Consider the following 18733-nt stretch of genomic DNA (forward strand, 5'->3'; position numbering starts at 1 on the left):
GGGATATCAAACTCAAACATATCCGTTTCCGTAAGGTGGACTCTATTTGAATGATTTTATATATGTAGATTTCAATTTAACTGATCTTACCTACTCTAAAGTTTAGTGGTCTTAGATCTGCGCACATATTTCGTTTGTTTTGATAAATTTGTCGGTCTAACCTTAATTTCGATGATTTTGATTTACTACCTTGGAATTACTTACACAATCACAATATTAGAGCATATACCACATGGAGGAAGCACCCCTTGTTAAAAAGTGTAGTCGCTCTAGAGAGAAAAGTCAAAGGTGGGTAGTTTGGGCACAGTTTTGTTTTTATCACATACTTCTATATAGAAGTATGTGGTTTTTATACTGTCGTTTGGGCGCAGCATATATTGTTTTATTTGCTGTGGTTTTGTAACTGTCTCTCTCTCTCTCTCATAGACCTAGTAGTTTATAAGGTCTATGCTCTCTCTAGACTGCGCGAGAAAGTAAGATGGTATCCAAAGTACTTCTTTCTCTCTTTGTCATGCGTCTAAGCTGTTGTAAACCATAGAACAAGTTGTAAACCACGGTCCGTAAGACCGTGGATCTGGGGCGAAGACAGAGATATGAAGGCACCTTCACGAGGAGGTTCACTGACTGGGAGCGTTTCCGAACAGTAATGCAAGGAAACATGGCGCTCCCAGTCATCGAAACCACCCATGATCTGGAGGCGGCAATCCTCTCCCTTGAGACTGACATTAAAAACGCCCTGACTCAGACTACGACGGAGACTATTGTCCCCCGACTGACAAACCCCCGGGGCACCCTCCCCGATGACATAAAAAACTTAATACGTGACAGACGACGTGCGAAACGGCTTGCCACCCGCACCCGCCTCCCCCGACACAGACATGACTTAAACGTACTTAACAGACGGGTGAAGGCGGCTCTGGATGAACTGGCCCAGGATAACTGGGCTAGGCACCTGGAGTCGCTGGATCCACAAGACAACAGCCTCTGGAAAACGCAGAGGGCCCTGCGACAGACCGCTCGCCGTAAAATTCCTCCAATCCACGGTAGTGTGGGGGTGGTTTACACGAACCAGGAAAAGGCCGAGGCTTTCGCCGATAGCCTGGAACTGCAGTGTAGACTGCCTCAGCTGCCCGACGAAGACGAGGAATTCGAGATAGTGGCTGAGCGCGCGGCCCGACGCGTCGACAGAGAGCCAGACAATGACATAATCCCCCCCGCAACACCTGACGAACTAAGACTGACAATACGCAGACTTAAAAACAGAAAAGCCCCCGGACCCGACAATATACATAACACGACACTTAAACGACTACCACACAAGGGCCTCATGGCCNACAGCCAGGATCAAGAAACGAAGACAACGACACACACACACACATACACACCCCCCATACCCTCCTTACCCCTCCCCTCCCGCGCTAGCCTAAGGGCCACCTTAGCAAAGCGCATCCCAGGCTGCATAGCCGCACTACCCTACCCAACCATACCACACATAAACATGACACTACCCCCGGGGTTTACACAGACGAGCCGGCGAAGCAAGAAGAGCGCCAGAAGAAAGGGCCCTAGCCGGCGGGGCCCAGCCAGGACAAAAGGAGGTCCCACAAAGCGCCTACACCGGCCGCATTTGCGGTCGGGGTAGACGACGGATGGGGCCCACCTACGAAGGCTGTCCAGGCCTACACGAGATGAGGCAGGATAAAGAGGGATAATCCCCCTCGATCCCAAATCATTGAGGCCAATTTCTAGCCATAGAATAATGGCGCGGTCCGTAAGACGTATTGACGTAAACTGCTGCTCTAAAACAAATTAAAATCACTAGTCAAAGAATTTCTGAATTAAGAAACGAAGAAAAATTAAAAAATATTTTTAATTATACGAAAAATATTACTGGACTACCAATACGTGGCAAAAGTTGCAACGAATTAGAAATATTTTCGAAATATTTATTTTTGCTTTAATACATTCTTCAAAATTTCCCAAATATGCAAACAAATTTCTCGAAAATCGTTTGAATCTTTATTACAAATGCATCCAAACGTTTTTGAAATAGATAGCTTGAAAAACGAACTTAATATTTTTTACAGACGAACAATTTCGTTATTTAGAAGTTTAAAAAACGATATAAATATTATACAAAGAATTTAAAATGGTATTTTCGGAAACATACAAATTGTTTTGCTCAGTTTTAACAATTCCTGCAAAATGTCTCGGTAGAAAGAAACGTTTCGTGTCGACTTACTTAAAAAAATACGGTGAGCTGACACAATAAGAGCGCTTAAACAAATTGTCAATGATTACAATAGGATTAATTTTATGAAGACAATATAAGTAAATTTGCAAATTTAAAAGGGACGAATAAACATGTTTTATAAAAACTATCACTATGTTTTTAAAATATTTTGTTAAAAGTGGAGGCAAACGAAAAGCTTTCGGCGTTATTTTATAGGTAAATAGATAAGTTAGCTGGCTACCTTATGAAAATTTGTTTTTATATTTTTTCATATGTTTTAAATGTATTCATAAACCAAGTAGGAACAATTTTGTTAATTATTAGGTAAATATATCACTTTGTTTTTTTTCTGTTATTTAATTTTATTGTAAATACAATTTTTAAAGTTGTGATATATTATTACATAATAATATAATTTTTTAATTTACAGTTATAGTACGGCTATTGGCAAAGATCTCCATAATAAATAATGACGGGGAAATTTATTCCTATTTATTATTTGCGAGAAAATGTCCAAATAGTTGCGTACTAATTTATTTTATAAAATCTGACTGAATATCCCGCTCGTGAACATTATAGTTTTTCTATAATATTGTAAATGCAATTAAAAATTTTCGGATGCATTTAGTCGTTTGAGCACTGCCATCATCTGCATACAAACGATCTGGTGAACACATGAAATCTTTATTAAAAATTGTTTAAAAAAATCTTTTTTGCAGTTTCAAAACGAATTAAATGGCGTTGCATTTAATCTGATCTGATTTTTTTGATAAGAATCAATCCTGAGAAGTTATCTAAAGAACACTCTGTAGATAAATGGTACATCCGCTTGGTGTGATAATATATTCTACGCACAATGGCACACGTATGTGTGTGTGCGTATTATCTGCATTACAAACTTTCAAACTGTTAGGAAACAAATAAGAACGATTTAGATAACACCAAAAATCCATACCGTTAAACACCTATTAATACCTTCATAATCTTTTATAGAGATTACCGACTACTGGTTTAGGAAGAATTCTCAAAATTTATCTATATACTATTTTAATGTAAAATGGGTGATTTAATAACATTAATAGAAAATAGGTAGGTACCTATGTGCAATTATTTCGTTTGGACAGCAATAATGAAAACACTAACCACATAACATGTTTATTTTTAAATAAATATTTATTTTTAAATAAATTTTTAAATAAATATGTTTAGCAGTTCTTTTTATCAACTTTTTTTACTTAAAACAGTCTTGAGTTATATACTTATCACCACTTAAGCGTTTAACCCAAGCATATTCGATATTATTCTAATTCTAATAAAAAAAATCTATATCGTTGATGTTTAAATAAAATAAGATCTTGTATTTTTCTATTATTTAACGAGCTTAGAACTGTCAAATTTATTCCTTGTCAGGTCCTATTTTAATAAATTTAATTTAGATAAACTTCATGATTTTTTGTGGCCCCTTTATCCTCTACGAGTCCCCGCCTGTGGACTGGTACACCCTTCCGAGCACATTGAAAAATTCATCAAACGGCTGATCATAGGCGGCGGCAATTTGTGTTTCTGTTATCTTCCTACGTCCATCAAGAAGATATTGCATTATTTTATAAATAAATCGACGAAACAATGGCTGTTTCGCAATGCCACTTGATCTATGGTAATAAAATAGTGGCTAGAATCCAAGTTGAAGGTTTCAAAATTTTTGTATTTCAAGATCGATAAACCAAATCAAATAATATAATAAATCGCTCACTTCTGTTATCAGCTTGCAGATTACTATCAGATTAAAATTAAATTTAGTAAATTAAAGGAACAACAAATCTGATAAACATGTAAGAAGTTTCCTAACTGAAAGTCACTTAAATAATTGGGAACTACTCACAAAGTTCTCGTTGTGTCATTCGTAAATTGATTTCGTGTACATTATTGCTGAAAGACCAGCACAGTAAGTGACGAAATGAGGAGCAAATGGTAGTTTATTTATTTATTCTTTTTAAGATGGAAAAACTGGTAAGGAGTTATATTAATGATTTATATATTATATTTATACAGATTACAGAGATTTATGCAGTTTGATTCACTTAAGGGCACACAACGTGAAAATCTCAGAAACTGTAAGGGATACAAATTTATACTGGTAACCCTTTAAAATCCATGGTACCTACCTTAAGGTACAAATTTGGTTAAAATACAATTTTTCTCATTTGTAAATAACTAAATAATAAACTTAAAATTTGCCAAGTATTAAACAGGGTGTCCTAGAAATAAGTGACAAAATTTTAACGTCATATATACCTACAGGGTGTCCCATTTAACACTCCCGCTGCCAATATCTCCGAAATGAAGAAATTTAATTTAGTTCCGCAAACTGGGGTTGTTAGGTCCCTCGAATAGCTTCAAATTGCAGTTAGAATTGTTAGTTCAAATCTTTTTGTATAGATGGCGATACTAAAAACCATACTTGTACAATATTTTTTGAAATAGAATTAAAAAAAAAGAATAAGCCAATAAAGTTCTGATATCGAAACTACTGTAGTACAAATCATAAATAAACTAGAAGATAATACAATTATAAATACGCTGGTACAAAAAAGGAAGGAATAAACAAATAAGCATGTACAACGACCCCTAATCTGACAAATTTTCGAAATCATCTTCATCACTAGAACCATGGAGACTATACACTCCCTGAATAAAACTTTCACTATAAGTTGTTTATAATCAAGTCTTCTATTACCACATCAACTCCATTCTGGCGAGTTTAAATTGATGTAGCATAAATTTTGCTTTTCATGAATCCCCAACAATAAAAATTTGAAAGATTCAGGTCGAGTGACCTGGCAGGCCAATTTACAACTACATCTTGCCCATGTCCAATCAATCCAAATAGGACTGCGCTACAGAAGTCATTATTTTATTTTGTTTATTTCTGAACCAGCTACAAAAATGTAGTCTAGCATTGTTATCCTGGGGCAAAATTATTAGGTAATGGAGCTGTAATTATTCTTTTGATGTTAGGTGTCTTGAATTAATGTTTTTCAGAAATTTTTTTTCTTACAAGCATGACCTAACAGATCTCTAAATGAATCAGACTGTACAATGTGGGTCGAAGAACTTATGATTAAATTACAATTAGCTGTAAAAACTATAAAAGCTCTTTTTTATAGGAAAAAGAAGGAAAAGAAGACAAAAATGATATGGGTAATTGGACCCTGCAGTATGTTGCTGCTGCATCTGGTAAATATACGAGTATATTTGTTTACATACAACAAACAACTGGATGATCCAGTTTCTATATATTTTCCTTTTGTTTTCTTACTAAAACTAATTAAAAATGTGTACATGACATAATATACGTGATATATTCTAATTCTTTCTTCCTTAAGCTTTTCGGTTGGTAATATATCGGTCTAGAATGTTTAAATATGGATTAACATAATAAAAATTAAATATTTGTGATTTCCCAATTTGTTTACAATAAAATGATCATTTATTATCTCTCTTCGTATTTACATCACGTTCCACTATGGAACTTTTTTAAACAAGTTCCTGTAAATATAAATACAGAACATATTAATTTGTTATATCCAATTCAAAACAATATTTATTTGTGGCATATTCATTATGAGCTTAAACTTGTTTTATTCAAAAAGGCTGTAAAATTTGTTTCTATGTATACAGGATGTTTCAACTGGAACTACCACAGCTTTCTGCGATCAAAATTGGTATTTTTAACTAAACTATACTAAACTGCTTCGTGTAGCCGCTAGAGAGCGTCGAAGCTGACAAAAGATGTTTTTTTTTCAAATGATTTTTGTTAAGTTTTATTGGAATTTGACACGCTAATACCATTCTTTTTAGAAGACAAGTTAAACAACCTTGGTTAGCTCTCTTTAATGAAATCCAGATGGCAGTGCTAGGGAAGTGTGTTTATTCATAAATATCTATGTGCTTTTACGTTAGAGCATTGTTTTTAGAAGAAAACAATGATTACACATACAATGTTCTACCGTAAAACCAGATAGATATTTACATTTATTTATGAATAAACAGACACACATAACTAGCACTGCCATCTGGATTTCACTGAAAAGAACTAACCAAGGTTGTTTAACTTATCTTCTAAAAACAATGCTAATCCTTCCAAACAGATGTCATTTTATTTGTATAATATAGTAAACGAAGTAATTGAATTAACAGAACTGTGTAAAATGACCCCCCTTGGACTAAAAAACATGTTTGTCATCTTTGAAGTAACGTTTAATTAAACCTACCTATTTTGATCGTAGGAAACTGTGGGAGCTCCATTACTTTGCACCTACTGGCAGAGAACGATCTATTAAAATATGAAATTTTCTATAACTACCATGACAGCATATTATCATCATCATCATGCAGTACCTACAGATTAGTAGGTCGCTTTCTGCCAGTAGAAACAAAGCAAAAGCTTATGGTAATAACTATTGCCATAACTATCCCAAGGTAGTTCTGTAATATTTATTTTATATATTCTCCATCAGCTTCATTGGCCAACTTCTCCACGGGCATCGTCTTCGGCTGGCCCTCCCAGATCAGCGACGAACTAATGCAAGGCAAACTCGACTTTCCCATAAACTCCGACGACTTAGGCTGGATTTGTTCCTCCTCGTCCATAGGCGCCGCTCTTCTCGCCCTCTTCATAGGCTCCCTATGCGACAAAATAGGTCGCAAGATCACCATGCTCCTCCTTATCGGCGTCTTTGAAATAGGATGGGTCTTAATCATACTTTCCAATAGCGTTTGGATGCTCATACTAGGAAGATTCATGACTGGAATGGCGGGAGGTTCTTATTGCGTCACCGTCTCCATGTATATCGGAGAAATAGCTCGGAAAGAAGTGAGGGGGGTACTTGGCAGCCTCGTACAGTTCATGATATCCTGCGGGATACTTTTCACCAACGTTGCCGGAGCGTATCTGTCGATAAGGTCTTTGTCTATAGCTTGCGCAGCACTCCCAATTCTTTTCGGCTTCGCCTTTTTTAGCATGCCGGAAACTCCTTTTTATTTGCTACGTAAGGGAAGAATCGAAGAGTCCAAAGAGTCCTTGAGGAAGTTTCTGGGCAAACATTACGTAGACACAGAATACGAGGACCTTAGGCTCCATCTAAAGTGTGACACAAGCGAAAAACAGAGTACCGTAAGTGTTTTCAAGAAGAGATCTGTAAAGAAAGCTTGTGTCCTAGGCGTTGGTCTAGCCTTAGTCAAAGTATTAACAGGTATAGACTCCGTAACGTCGTATTTGAGTCACATCTTCGGCAAGACGGATATCGAATTAGGTGCACAGAACGCTTCCATCATCTTCGCTGTGTTCGAGGTATTCTCAGTTGTGCCCCAGGCCCTACTGGTGGACAGACTGGGAAGGAAAGTTCTACTAGTAGTCACACAGATTGTAATGGGGCTTTGCTTGGGTGTTACCGCTCTTAGTATAGCGATAGAAAGTGAAAATGCCGTGGTTCAATATATACCAGTGGTGGCCCTGTGCTTGTTCGTAGTAGGCTTTTCTGTCGGCATAGGCCCTATTGGGTGGATTATAACAGCCGAGATCTTTGAAGAGAAGATCAAGGGGCGAGCTATGTCTGTGTGTACGTTCCTTATATGGATTTTGGCCTTTGTGAGCGTAAAGTTGTTCGTGGTTTTCGAGGACCTATGGAATATTTCAGTCCCACTTTACGTATACTCCGTTATTTCCTTGGCCGGCGCTTTCTTTATTTTGTTCTATGTGCCGGAGACCAAGAACAAGTGAACAGTTGAAGAGATAGAAAAAGAGCTTTCATAATTACCTTTACTGTGGCATTTGAAAAAGTAATCAAAGCTTCCTGCCACATTTAACTTATACTGCGATCTGTGATCACCGGGTCTATTCCAGGCGAATTAGATCATAAAACCTGTAAACTTGACAAAATTATTAGTACACATTTTATTGCACTTTTTTATGACCTAGTGCGACGTTCACACGCATGCGCGGGCCCGGCGCCCTTTCTCCCGCGTGTAGGCCCTTCATTAATGTTAATTTTTACTGCTGCTAGCGCGTTTATTACATGAATTATCAATTTAAAACTTTCTGAAACTAAAGGTTTAATCCTTTCTTTAATTGTCTCTAAAATCCCGGTCTGATACGTCCAATAGTTAATTAACAATTAACGTAATATAAAAAAGCTATCTTGGGAGCAAAGAGGCATAGGTGATTTCTCTTTTTTTTTAATTACCGTAAAAATAAGATCTATTTAATTTTTTGATATTATTATTCTACATACTCTTCCCCTTCATAAAATCCAATAAAAATGTCTACTAATAATTTTTTCATGATCAAACTGATCAAATTTGACTGGAGTACCTACTTTATTTTTTTTATAATAGAATTGTTTTTAGTAAATATATGTATTTTTTATAACTGCCTTATTTATTTTTATGTAGCATGTAACATTATTCGAAAATAATTTCACATCTTTTGAGTACTCAATTAAGATATGATTGAAGTGAACAAGCAGATAATTTTGATTAAACAACAAAATATATAATATAATATAACGTTAGCAAAAATGTTTGCTTTTGTTCATAAAAAGTCATTTTTATTGAAAAGGGTTGACTTTAGAGCAATGAACCAAGAGAACTCTTATTGTGTAAAATTAATTGGCGCTTTAGAATTTGCTGTCAAAAGTCAATTTTTCCAGTGGCGTAAAATTTAGGGGGGGGGGGGAACTCTTACAATACCTTAAAATCTCCACCACTGGCACGTCCAATGAATTCGAAAAGGGTGCGAAAAAGTAGCTATTAATAGTGGTAATGTGTGTACAAAAGCTCAGTCCTGTAGTTCAAACGATTCCTAAGATATTGGCGAAAAACTAAAAAAAAAAATTAAAGTTTTGACACCGTGTATCTCTAAAACGAAAGCCCGGAGAAAAAAATGGAAGAGGAAAAATATGTTTCTTTTTCCAAAAGGAATTTATAGTTTTCCGTTGCGACACTTATTTAGGAACACCCTGTATATTAATTATTAATCAATCAAGTCATATGAAGTACTCGTATTTTTCCATATTCCATTTCTAAGACAGTTATCTCATTACATATTTACCTAATTATAAGTTGTTTCCTCTTAGCTATACTGATAGTTCAAAGATTTAGTAAATAAGCAATTAATTTGTATTCACAAGATATTATTAGTAAACTTCCGTGACTACCCCAACACAAAGGATGGTCATTCACGTCTGATATAATTATTTTTGTACCTTATCTGTTTGTTCGAACAATAGACTGTTTAAGTAATTATTTCACTGATAGATGTAAATATAGAAAACCCTAATCTGGCCCAACAGAGAATTAACATTACAACCACCAGTTAATCAACGTCGCAGTTCGCAGTCATCTACTATAAGTTTAAGTGTAACATTTATGTAACTTATGTCAAATAAATAATTCTACAAAGTCAGTGCATTTTTTCCAATTGAGCGAAAGGGTCGTCTGTTGATACCATTACAAAAGAATAGGAAAAGCATATATATTTTAGTACACACGTACGTGTATATGAAACCACCACTTTGAAACAATTTCAGAGAAAACTTATTAAAAGTTCTATATTTATAATTACTTGTACTAATTTCCATTTTTTATAGCCTACTACCACATATTTACAACTTTATTGATGTTTACAGCCTACATTTATTTATATATCACTTTCTCTGTGCATGCACTTACCTTTTAATTCTGTACTTTGATATTTGTTGAGTAAACAGAGCCTCGTTGTCAATATTATTTTACAACTTTATTGATGTTTACAGCCTACATTTATTTATATATCACTTCCTCTGTGCATGCACTTACCTTTTAATTTTGTACTTTGATATTTGTTGAGTAAACAGAGCCTCGTTGGCAATATTATTACAAATATATTAGTCCAGTTGGTAGAGGTTCGGCCTGTGTCAAACCTTGATAACCCGGAAATAACTACACAGGTCTACTTTAAATGATGAGTACAATAACAGGCTAAATTGCTGACAAAGTATTTTATCAGGAAAAAAAGTTATTAACAATTTAATCGTGAAATTTTTTTTTTAGTAGTTTTCTTTAAATAACTCAGCGGGATGACTTTGTACGAAAGTTGCTGTAAAAATGTCAATTATAAATAAAAAGTGATAAAACTTTCGAAAATTATAGTTCAATATATATACAATAATGACGCTAAAGCCGAAAATCAGGAGAGCAAAACTTTTTGTTCTATAAAGCGTTATACATTCATCGGCGCCTGAAACTCGAAACTTTGCCAAATTGGGTCAACGAGGGATATACTGTAACAAAAGTATGGCAAGATAAAAATGTAAAAAGTTTTCGACAAGCATTTTTGGATGGACTTTCAACAGGCTTCAAGGCACCTTCAGGTAAAGGGCGAAGATTAATAGTGACACATATAGGTAGTGCCAGTGGTTTTGTAGATGGCGGTTTACTTTTATTTGAATCTAAAAACTGGTGGCTATCACGAAACGTGGTGACTATCACGAAGACATGAACGCAGATGTTTTCGAAGAGTATTTTACACAGATGTTGGATCTTATTTCTCCGGGGTCTGTAATTGTCATGGATAATGCCAGTTACCACTCACGGCAGACCGAGCGGACGCCTACGACTGCTTGGAGGAAAGCCGATATAATTCAATGGTTATCCGGAAAAAACATTCCTTTTGAAACAATTATGGTGAAAAGGAATTTTTGACACTTGTCAATCTTAATAAAGATCAGAAAAAATATGTTATCGATGAAATGGCAACAAATCGCCAAATAACGGTACTACGATTAGCACCTTATCACTGTGAACTTAACCCAATCGAATTAGTCTGGGCGCAGGTAAAAGGAGATATAGAGCGAAATAATACGACGTTTAAATTAAGTGACGTGAAAATTTTGTTAAAAAATTCCTTGGAACGAGTCACTGCAAATAACTGGCAAAGATGTATACATCATGCACAAAAAGAAGAGAAGAAATGTGGGAACTCGATAATTTAATTGACGTTACTGTGGAACCTATCGTTATCAATCTAGGAGACGAAGATAATTCATCAGAATATTCAGAGGATGAATTTTAATATACCTACTTTTTTATTTTCTTTATTGTACATTTATACAACACTACATTTACTCACCATAATTTGAATTTTCAAAATACATATATTTTTGTGTGGAATAAAAGTCTATTCATTAAATTTAAATAAATATTTTGATAATAATATTGAATAATTCTATTTGAATTACTAAAAACCCTCTTAACCCGGTTATGATGCTTAAAGTAGCCTCATGTTTTGAAATGCTGTTTTTATATTGTTTACTTATAACAGAACTGGACCGAGAAATTGAAGCGGCATAGACAAAGACGGATTGTCGGGGATTAAATTTTAGCTACCTGCTACAATTTAGTACAACCCGGTCGCACAAAGTTTTTTTAAAAGTACACCTCATCTATACCGATAATACATAATATAAAAATATTGAATATTTGCACCAGTACTATATTTATTTGCATACATAATAAGCTTTTATTACTCTCTTTCATTTCTAAACAGACTATAACCAAAGTGACTAGCTCTTTGAAATTTCCGCGATTAAAGATTCGTTAGATTCATTATGCCCCCTAAAAGATAATTCTTGCATGTAAAGGTGTAACGTAATGTCTATAAGTCTTTTTAAAATTTGTCGATTTTCTTTAAAATTTTCAGTTTCTATTTTACGCGCATTGTCTATCGCTGTGGCAATATTCTGCTTTCGTATTATCATAAGAGTGAGTTTACAATTCGATGAAATATGTTGAGTGCTTTTATTATGTAGCAATAGACCCCGAGACAATTTTTTTAAATCACTACTTCCAGTTTTTGACCAAACTTTGTCGCTACTATTTGTGACAAATAAAATACATGACCAACAAAATAATTTATTTAATGTTACACTACCAGTAAGCCAGTCAAACTTTTCGTACCATGCGTTATTAAACCCCCGATTTGATTTTCCGCCGGCCCCGAACGTGGTAATAAAAGATTAACTTAAATCTGGAATAGGACGCTTTAGTTCTTTAACTATGTATAATTTATCTTCATAGTAATCATTCGAAAAATGCTGCTGGTTTATTAAAAAAATTACAAAATCGGAAGTATTGCGAATATTTACATTTATCTGGGGAAGTTGAGATGATTCGCTTGGTCCCGCGATTTCTGTTTTATAATGTTATGCTTCACACATCCACTACCGAAAGGTCACTTTTCACTTTATTTTTTATTTAAATCAGCTAAAGGCTAAAGGAAACACTAACCTAACCTAATTTATCCGCCAAACACGAAAACAAACCGAAAACAATGAACTATAAAAAGGGAAAAGAGATCACATTTGAAGGGAGCGACAGAGATAAAACATACCAGTGTGTTAAACGATGGTGGAAGATTTAGACGTGACGTATCTGAGGCATACCTCAGTGGGAGCATATTTGTGACGTCGAACTTATCCCTACCACTCCTAAATCGGTATTGTTGTACATAATATGCTAGACAAGGAAGACACATGCCTCTGAACATTCATTTCTTAAAGAGGAAATGAGATGAATGCATTGATTCGTTCGCGCGCTGCTGTTGATGATTGATGGAAGGCCAGGGCCGTCCGTATTTTATTTCAGTTTCAAGCAAAATTATGCAATTTATGGATGCAAATAGTGAAAAAAATTTAAAAAAGTAAAATTGTGATTAAAGAAGTGACAAGAAATTAAATAAGTAAACACTTCAAGTATTCATTTTAATGGGTGTGCTTCCCAAATTTATTGGTGAGATACTGCCTCACTTGCCTCATCATAGGACAAGCCGCCACTGCTGCGAGTAGAGATGTTTTAAAATCTTATGAGCTTTGACCTTCATATGCGCAGAAACATAATTCCGACCGTCGCCTAAATTATTCTACGTCCTAAAAACGTTACACCTATTATTCACAGTCTCTCTCGAGCTCTAGCGTAAACAAGCCTTTGATCCGATTACAAATATCATAATAAAATGCCCTATTCTTTATTATTTTAATTTAAGCAATAAAAATATATATAACGTTCGCCAGTTGACCTTATTGATGCCCGAGCGCCTTAGTTCATTTCTAGTTGTAATGAGGCACGTGGTCTAATTCTGAGTCAATGTTTTCACAACGTGCTTATTAGAAGAATTATGGGGATACGCCACGCCTTTCGCGCATTTCGCGGCTCATGAGATATTAAAAGATCTCTANCTATGTTCAAGGTTAAAGACACAAATTGTCCGCTCTCTGGTCATCAGTTTAATTTCTTTTATTAATAATCAACTTGGCTGTGGTGTGGGACGTATAATATAGAAATTACCAAAATGTCTAGCTGTTTATGGATACAAATCACAGGGTTTAGCGTAGCTCATAAATTGCAATTCATTCAAGGCTACCACGACCAAAAATCAATCGTGACGAACCATATTAGATTTATTATATTCTTCAAATCACTGATTATGTAGGGTGTTTTTTAGGAATAATAATTTCCTAGAATACTTATCTGGAATTATATATTTTTTATCAAATGATCAAGGTACAATTCGTTTTTTAAATTGGCCCTAAACTATAGTCAACTCGGTTGAACGCGCGCGCTTGCCAGTGTTGTGTTTTTACCATTTTAAACTAACTGTATAAAACTAACAGAGTGGCAGATAGTGAAATTGTCACGTAAAATAATGTTGTAAAACAGATTGATTTTCTATGATTTTACGCCATATTCTGAATGACCTTATACAGGATGATTCACTAAAAGTGACCAAGAATGAAACCTCGTATTCTTTGGTGAATTTTTAAGGGAATCTTTCCTGAATGTTTTTATTTAGGACGCTTCGTTAAAAAGACAGGGTGTTAAACTTTAAAAAATATTTTTAATTTTTTTATATAATTTAAAAACTAGTAAGTGAAATAATTTGAAATTGGGCACATGTATTTATGTAAACATTGTCCAAAATCTGAGGGCTCTTCCTAAAATTTACATGCTCCAGTGGCGGAGATACAGGGTATCGGNATGAATTTTAAGGGGAGTCTTTGGTATAAAGTTCTTATCTATGACGCTTCGTTAAAAATATATAAGGTGTTAAGCTTGAAAAAATATTTTAAATTCTTTTAATTAATTTAAAAACTAATAAGTGAAATAATTTGAAATTGCGCACATGTATTTATGTAAATATTGTCCAAAATCTGAGACTTTCCCCTAAAATTTAGAAGCTCCAGTGGCGGAGGTACAGAGTGGAATATTTTTCTAAATAAAATAGTACGCCACTGCTTTACGGTAGCAATCATAAGATTTTCGGATTCGTCTTTCAATTTTCTACAAATTACTACTCTCTTATGTTTTTCGAAAAAAGCATTTTAAGTAAATGACATTACAAACACTAATCATTCGCTTATTTATTCGAATAAAGAAATTCATAACATTAGTCACCATTTTAACGAGTTTATTTGAGTAAATGCTCAAAAATATTTCTATTTCCACGAACACAGGAGCGACATCTTTTTAGTAGGTAACGAAAATGTAATTCTTTCGAAATGTATGCTGTTGCTTGAATGTGATGAAAAGTATTATTTATTCTTTCTTCTAACTGCTCAGGAGTATTAATTTGTTCACTGTATACCAGCCGTTTAACAGCACCCCACAAAAATAAATCCAGTGGGTTGAGGTCCACTGTTTTCAATTCGTTTTTAAAGTTTTACTCGAAAATCAGACTTTTTTCGAATATCAAAGTGTGTTCTCAGTTGGTTCTTCAAATCTTACTTGAAAATTAGGCTTTTTTCCAAAAATATAAGAGCGTAGTAATTTGTACAAAATTGAAAGACGAATCAGAAAATATTACGATTGTTACCGTAAAGCGTACTATTTTATTTAGAAAAATATGCCACTGATTTCCTATATCTCCGCCACTGTAGCATCTTAATTTTAGAAAAACGCTCCAGATTTTGGGCAATGTTTATACAAATACATGTGCCCAATTTCAAATTATTTCACTTACTAGTTTTTAATTTATTAATAAGTTAAAAATATTTTTTTAAGTATCTTTTTAACGAAGCGTCCTAGATAAAAACCTTACAGGAAAGATTCCTCTTAAAATTCAACAAAGAATACGAGGTTTCGTTTTTGGTCACCGTTAGTGAATCACCCTGTATATTATATTTTAAAGTCTCCATATTTTTTTATGTTAATGCAGATGAAGCACTGACTATTAAAAAAATGTCAACTGTTTTTTCTAAATTAATATTTTTTGGGTGATTTATTAAATATTGTCTAATATTGGTATGTTCATGAGTATATTTTAATAATTGTAAGTAAAACTCATTAATATTTTATAATATAATTATTTTTACTTTTTAGTGAAATGTACGTAACAAAAAATAAATAGAAAACTGAAAATTGACATGATTTGAAATATTTTTTAAAATTATTTTAAGATTTTAATAAAAAGTATTTATTTTTAGTTTATGAATCTCAGTATCAATAATCAGAGATATTGACCTACAATACCAATACCTACCGACAATATACTATATTCAACGTTTAAAAAATATTTAGTGTCAAATTGCAGAATTTAATAAATCCCATTGAATTCTAAATGAAGTCACTAAAAATCGCCAAAATTTGCCCAATAAGTGGTAAAACTAGGTATTGTCTCCAATTTTTTTGCCAATTTATTTAAGCTAGGAAATTTACAATTTATGCAAATATTTTTTAATTAATTGGTAAAGATTAAAACGGGTTTAGAAGTGAAGGTTTTACATACTTTTAATCCAAAAAGAGAAACTTAGATATTTCAGCAAGTACAGCAAAATAAATAATTGTGTGTGGTTGGCAAAAAAAAATTGTTTTAGCAAACAAATTATTTCTCAATACATTTCAACGTATACCTAAAGGTCTAAAATATTTTTCATACAAATATGCATAATTTGAAATAATATATAAATATAAAACACCTCTATCAATTATTTTAAATTAGCGTACTTACTAAAGGAAAAAACAAAACGCTACACTAAGTTTGGTATAATAAAATGTATGTTAACTTAATACCTATAACAAACGTTGACTAATTTTTCAACATCGTTAAACAAATTTACTAGACTAATAATATAACGTTACCCATTTGTGGACCTAGTTAATGTATATGCAGTATTAAAAAAATATTTTAGTCCCACATAATTTAAGACCTTGCATTCAAGTTTAAAAATTTAATAACAATTACATACTTTCTACTGAATAACAATAAAGAAGTATTAAATTACATAATCATATTCAAACACTGTAACGGATGAAGTATTTTCCATTGATAACTTTGTGTATTAAAGCTATTATCACCTGATGATGATAAAATTAAATTAGAAATCTGTTTTCTCTGTATTCGATTGTTTACTTTTAAATAGGCCATCTGTGTAAGTCGACGTTTTTTGAAATAACAAATAAAAAAAATTATTGTATACCTTAATATATAAAAATGTTTTGTTATTACTAAAAATTATTCGATTTTTTTCATACAAGTTTGCTTTGATATCAAAATTAATAGCGTACTCTTATCTGATTTATAGTTGCTATAATATTCTATTTTTTTAATTAATAATTTTGTTGTTTATAACAAACAAAAACTTAACAAACAAAAACTTAACAAAATTAATTGTAGAATGTTGAATAAAAAAAGTAAAATAAACAGTGTACCTGGACAAACATTCCTTACTTTTTTAAAAATATATTATATAAGTTTATTATAAATGCACGGTTTCAATCATTCAATGTGCCAACTTAAATTTTCTAGTCACACTGATAGCATGTTTTTACCTAAAGATCTGAGTTAGCATGTTTTCCAAATGAAATTTGAGATGGCATGTTTCTCAACCGAAATCTGAGATAGCATGTTTTCGTATTAAAGCGTGAATATGTAACAGATCATATTTCATGTCAACTTGTTGATAAATCTTAGGAATAAAGCAAGATTCAATGAAAAAAAAGTTATAATAGATTTATTGCGCAAATTATTTAAACATCAATTATGCAAGAATGATCAGAGCATGATATGTTCAAGTGGGCTTGCATAGTTTGCAACCATTGATATATAATTATTAAATGTGATGACACATTTTCAATCAAATAACAATCACATTTTATCACATCTTAATCATGATTTTTGCACGAACCATCGTTATCAATAATTGTTATATTATGTATACATGATTTCGTACAATTTTTTTGAAATATTTGTCCTTAATTGGAAATTAAAAACATGTGCCGTTATCAAGTCATTTTGATTAAATAGAAACATGTACATTTTTTTTGGCAGTGGTATTTGTTGTGTGTTTACGTTCATGTAAAAATTATAGAATTATTGAATATAAAGAATTATATTCTATATAATATATAATTATATATTTATATCTATTATATACTTTATGTAAAATTATTATACCTGAGAAGGATGGGGTTTATCGGGGAACCTCGAGGCACACACCAAAAATATATCAGGGGCAGGTTTTCCATGCTTGACCTCAGGATCGGTACTTCCACAAACGATATGGTGAAACAACTTAAAGATATCCTGATGGTTCTTTGTCTTAAGCTCCATACAATCCTGCGAAGAAGATGTCGCCACTGCTATTGGTATCTCGTTCTTATAAAAGTGTTTGACCAGTTCCTTAGCTCCCGGCATTAGAACTGGGTTTTGCAACTCCTTGTATACTTTTTCTCTGTAAACTATTAGGAATTCTTCAGGTGAAATGGGCAGTCCCATTTCTGTGACAGCTATTCTGGCTGTGTCCTTTTCTGGGGTTCCCAAAACTTTCACTCTAATGTCTGTGGTATATTCTTTACCATATACTGCTGCTATGTCATTCATAATTTTATCATACACAGACTCGGACTCTAAAATCAATAATCTATTATTATATATGTTAAAATGGATTTTTTGTAAATTTATAGTAGATTAATGAAATAGTTAAATTTAAGATGATAAAATTTTATATCTGTATTAAAAAAATAATCAAGAATAAGTATATTAAAAATCAATATTTATCGAGCACTGCATTATATTTTTAGAAAATAGTAACTTACCAATTAGAAGTCCATCCATATCAAACATAACGTGAGTCACTTTTTTGAACAGCATTTTCATAGGATGTGAAAGGCTAAAAAAACTGATATTTTTCTTTAATGTCGATCAGATCGCTCGTAAATGCAATCCCCGATTGGCCGCCGTCCTTTCACAAACCTCAGTTTTTAACATTACCCGACGTCGTCAGCGGAAAAATACAAGCATAAACAGCGGAACACAGATCGAGAAAAGACATAGATACATAATTGTGGCTTGAAGCCAAAATAGTTCATGGGAGGGGTGAGGAAGTTGTGTTTACATTCCCTCCTGGGCAGTGGCGTATCATTTTATAGGGGCTGATTGCAATAAAATAACAAGTTTAATAATTATAA

The 18733-nt window shown here is 33.3% G+C and overlaps 2 protein-coding genes across 2 annotated transcripts; one reads left to right on the plus strand and one right to left on the minus strand.

The window, feature by feature from the left end:
* The first annotated feature begins 4082 nt into the window (after positions 1-4082).
* Positions 4083-8352, plus strand: LOC108907413 (facilitated trehalose transporter Tret1). Its single transcript, XM_018711084.1, has 3 exons — positions 4083-4243; positions 5401-5470; positions 6754-8352. The coding sequence occupies exons 1-3, from the start codon at positions 4202-4204 to the stop codon at positions 8013-8015; spliced, it is 1374 nt and encodes a 457-aa protein (XP_018566600.1). The 5' UTR covers positions 4083-4201; the 3' UTR covers positions 8016-8352.
* A 9362-nt stretch (positions 8353-17714) lies between these two features.
* Positions 17715-18600, minus strand: LOC108907446 (probable pseudouridine-5'-phosphatase). The gene is made up of 2 exons (XM_018711132.2): positions 18362-18600; positions 17715-18172 (listed from the first exon to the last, which is right to left on the minus strand). The coding sequence occupies exons 1-2, from the start codon at positions 18420-18422 to the stop codon at positions 17715-17717; spliced, it is 519 nt and encodes a 172-aa protein (XP_018566648.2). The 5' UTR covers positions 18423-18600.
* Between the last annotated feature and the right edge of the window lie 133 nt (positions 18601-18733).

The sequence above is a fragment of the Anoplophora glabripennis genome, unplaced genomic scaffold (assembly GCF_000390285.2).
Source record: "Anoplophora glabripennis isolate ALB-LARVAE unplaced genomic scaffold, Agla_2.0 scaffold20, whole genome shotgun sequence".
NCBI lineage: Eukaryota > Metazoa > Arthropoda > Insecta > Coleoptera > Cerambycidae > Anoplophora > Anoplophora glabripennis.

Excerpts from the sequence above, each read along its gene's own strand:
- LOC108907446 (XM_018711132.2), bottom strand. The coding sequence starts at position 18,422 with ATGAAAATGCTGTTCAAAAAAGTGACTCACGTTATGTTTGATATGGAT. Across the intron at positions 18,173-18,361 it reads TATGGATGGACTTCTAATTG|AGTCCGAGTCTGTGTATGAT; the intron begins GTAAGTTACTAT and ends TATTGATTTTAG.
- LOC108907413 (XM_018711084.1), top strand. The coding sequence starts at position 4,202 with ATGGTAGTTTATTTATTTATTCTTTTTAAGATGGAAAAACTG. Across the intron at positions 4,244-5,400 it reads TTTTTAAGATGGAAAAACTG|GAAAAAGAAGGAAAAGAAGA; the intron begins GTAAGGAGTTAT and ends TCTTTTTTATAG. Across the intron at positions 5,471-6,753 it reads GTATGTTGCTGCTGCATCTG|CTTCATTGGCCAACTTCTCC; the intron begins GTAAATATACGA and ends ATTCTCCATCAG.